At 40.3% G+C, this 2,576-nt stretch overlaps 1 protein-coding gene across 1 annotated transcript in view; it reads left to right on the forward strand.

Annotated features, from left to right (window-relative positions):
- Positions 1-1,827, forward strand: part of LOC106526964 (regulator of G-protein signaling 2) — a 7,097-nt gene extending 5,270 nt beyond the window's left edge. Inside the window, exon 4 of the mRNA XM_014021707.1 lies at positions 896-1,827. Coding sequence (XP_013877161.1) covers positions 896-1,174 — 279 coding nt within the window. The 3' untranslated portion in view covers positions 1,175-1,827. The remainder of the gene's footprint in view (positions 1-895) is intronic.
- Positions 1,828-2,576: the final 749 nt, after the last annotated feature.

The following is a 2,576-nucleotide window of genomic DNA, read 5'->3' on the forward strand; positions in this document are numbered from 1 at the left end:
CATAAAGACAGTATTATAGTAAAACATCAAAATACAATCATATTAATATTGCAATCACTGAACTACTTTTAAATATTATGAAACTTTGGTACAGTACCATATTGTGTAAGTGCAGCAGGGGGCAGTATTGGACCAGTAAAAGGCTCCATTGACTGTCATTATAATTTATTAAACATTAATATTTCAAAAACTATAAGTTTTACAGGCACCAAAAGGCATAGCCATCATTTGGCACAGGGGCTTTACAGATATAAATTACAATGGCAGCTCTTGGACAAAAGTATGCAGGAGGAGAAGCATGGCAAAGCTGAGATGACTTCTATGGGAAACGAATCACAATAGTGTGCATTGCATATGSAATGCACACTGACAAGTGGGAAATCAATATCAGACGTTAATATCGGCCCAGTTTTACCAATTGGACTGGTACCAATATGCTAAAAATGACCAACACTGGCCAATACCGATGTTTATGCAGATACTGTACATCGGCATCCCTACAGTCCATTTATCATTCTTATCTGTGGTCGGGTCGACGGGTCAGCAAGTCCAAAAGAGAAACCCAGACCTCCCGTCCCTCAGGGACCCTCATCCAGGTCCAGAGTTTCTGTCTGCCTGCCTCTTGAGGAGGGAGCTACAGGTCTGTGGTTACCACGACCCTAATGAACTACTGGCAGCAGTTTGAACTTTACACTCTTCTATGTTTTATACTTCACGTTGTTGGCATTTTGTCAGCTTAGAGTTTTACAAAGGTCCTYAAGTWTTATCAGGTYTCAGAGAAGGAAGTGGTGATTTCAYCAGTAGCTGTTGGCTTCTGTCTTCACGTTTTTCATTGTGTTTCTGTCTCTCTTTGGTGACTTTAATCGTGTAAGATCTCTCTACCAAATCTTTGCAGGTGAATTTGGATTTCTACACGAAAGACGGGATCAGAGAGAGTCTCCAACAACCAGGTTCATCGTGCTTCARGGTGGCTCAGAGGAAAATATTCAGCCTGATGAAGAACGACTGTTTTCCTCGCTTCACTCAAACGGAGCAGTACAAAGTTTTTATCAGTGCAGCTTTCAAGCAGCGAGGCCTCAGGAGACACAGGGTGGCTGTGAAGATCAGGTCATCCAGGGGGGGTTTCAGGGAGAACAGGTTTCACAGCAGCCTCCTGCTCTTGCACAAGGACTGACACGGTGTCTTCTGTGGTGTAAGATGTTTTTTTTTTTTCAGACAGACTGGGTGAAGGGTGTGCTCACACTTCCCCTTCCTTCCAAACATCACAACATGCTGCCAGACAAGCGCCGTGCAAGCCACCGAGTGGACATGACTCACTGCAGGAAATGCAAACTCAGACATTACCAAAAGTAAAGCTGTTGTTTTTGTTAGTGAAGCAGCTGACGGACTCACTCCCAGCCCTGAAAAGAACTTTTATTTATRGATCGAAACTCATTCCACGAACTCAGGATTTTTTTTTTGTGACTTTGAACTTAAACAGAATTGATGCAAACTTGAAGTGACGGTGTCATGAGTCAGGAGGCAGATACTACTGCTGATTTATTTGTGGTAAATCACGTGGTTTCATAGAAGCTGCTTACATCCCAGTGGTGTCAAGAAAGTGGGTTCTGGCCTGCAGCTGCTGTGATGCTGCCACCTGCTGGTGACTGTGAAGACTTACAGCCAAACTGAACTTAGCACAAGCAATAAGGCAAGGCAAATTTATTTTTATAGCATCTTTTCTGTACAAGACAACTCAAAGTGTTTTATATAAAAGTTTATAAAACCCATAAAAAACAGTTTAAAAAGAAACAAATCAATAAAACTACTCTCAGCTGTTATATGTGTAAATAAAAAGAACTGCTTTCAATCCGGATTCAAATATTGTCAGAGTGGAGGCCTGTCTCACATCTTCAGGAAGACTGTTCCAGATTTTAGGAGCGTAGCACTGAAACGCAGCCTCACCTTGTTTAGTTACAGGAGGCCACCGTCAGAGTTTAGTTTAGACACTGTTCCTCTGATTCCAGCAGTGATTTTCAGATGCTAGAAAGCCGCTGATGTAAAGTAAGTAAGTAAGTAAAGTTTTATTTACATAGCACCTTTCATAGAAATAGATTCACAAGGTGCTGTACATTCAGGGGCAAATCTAAAAGATATACAATCAGAYCAGGATATACAAAAATTTGGAACAAAAAAGCATAAAAGCTGTACAACCATCAAAGTATCAAGACTGTACAATCTGAAAAATAAAACAAGTAAATAATATCTGGACAAAGATGGGGAGGGCAGAGTAAAACATTAACATATTAAGACGAAGGATTTTTAAATCAGAAATTAATTWGGAGGCAGGTCTCTGAATGGGTAGATTGTGGAGTGCTGGTACATTTTAGAAAAATACAGTTTTGATAAATTGCAATGATTTTGGATGAAAATACTGGCTGTTTGACATATATTAACATGATGAATTGTACGGTCGGAAGGTAGGGTTTGGTGAAACAGACACTAAAAGGTCAGGCTGCAGAAAAATGCTGAAATTGGTTWGTTAAAAGCTTGTTTAAAGAGATGTGTTTTCAGATATTTCTTGACTGAATCAATGC

The sequence above is a fragment of the Austrofundulus limnaeus genome, unplaced genomic scaffold (assembly GCF_001266775.1).
Source record: "Austrofundulus limnaeus strain Quisiro unplaced genomic scaffold, Austrofundulus_limnaeus-1.0 Scaffold302, whole genome shotgun sequence".
Lineage (NCBI taxonomy): Eukaryota > Metazoa > Chordata > Actinopteri > Cyprinodontiformes > Rivulidae > Austrofundulus > Austrofundulus limnaeus.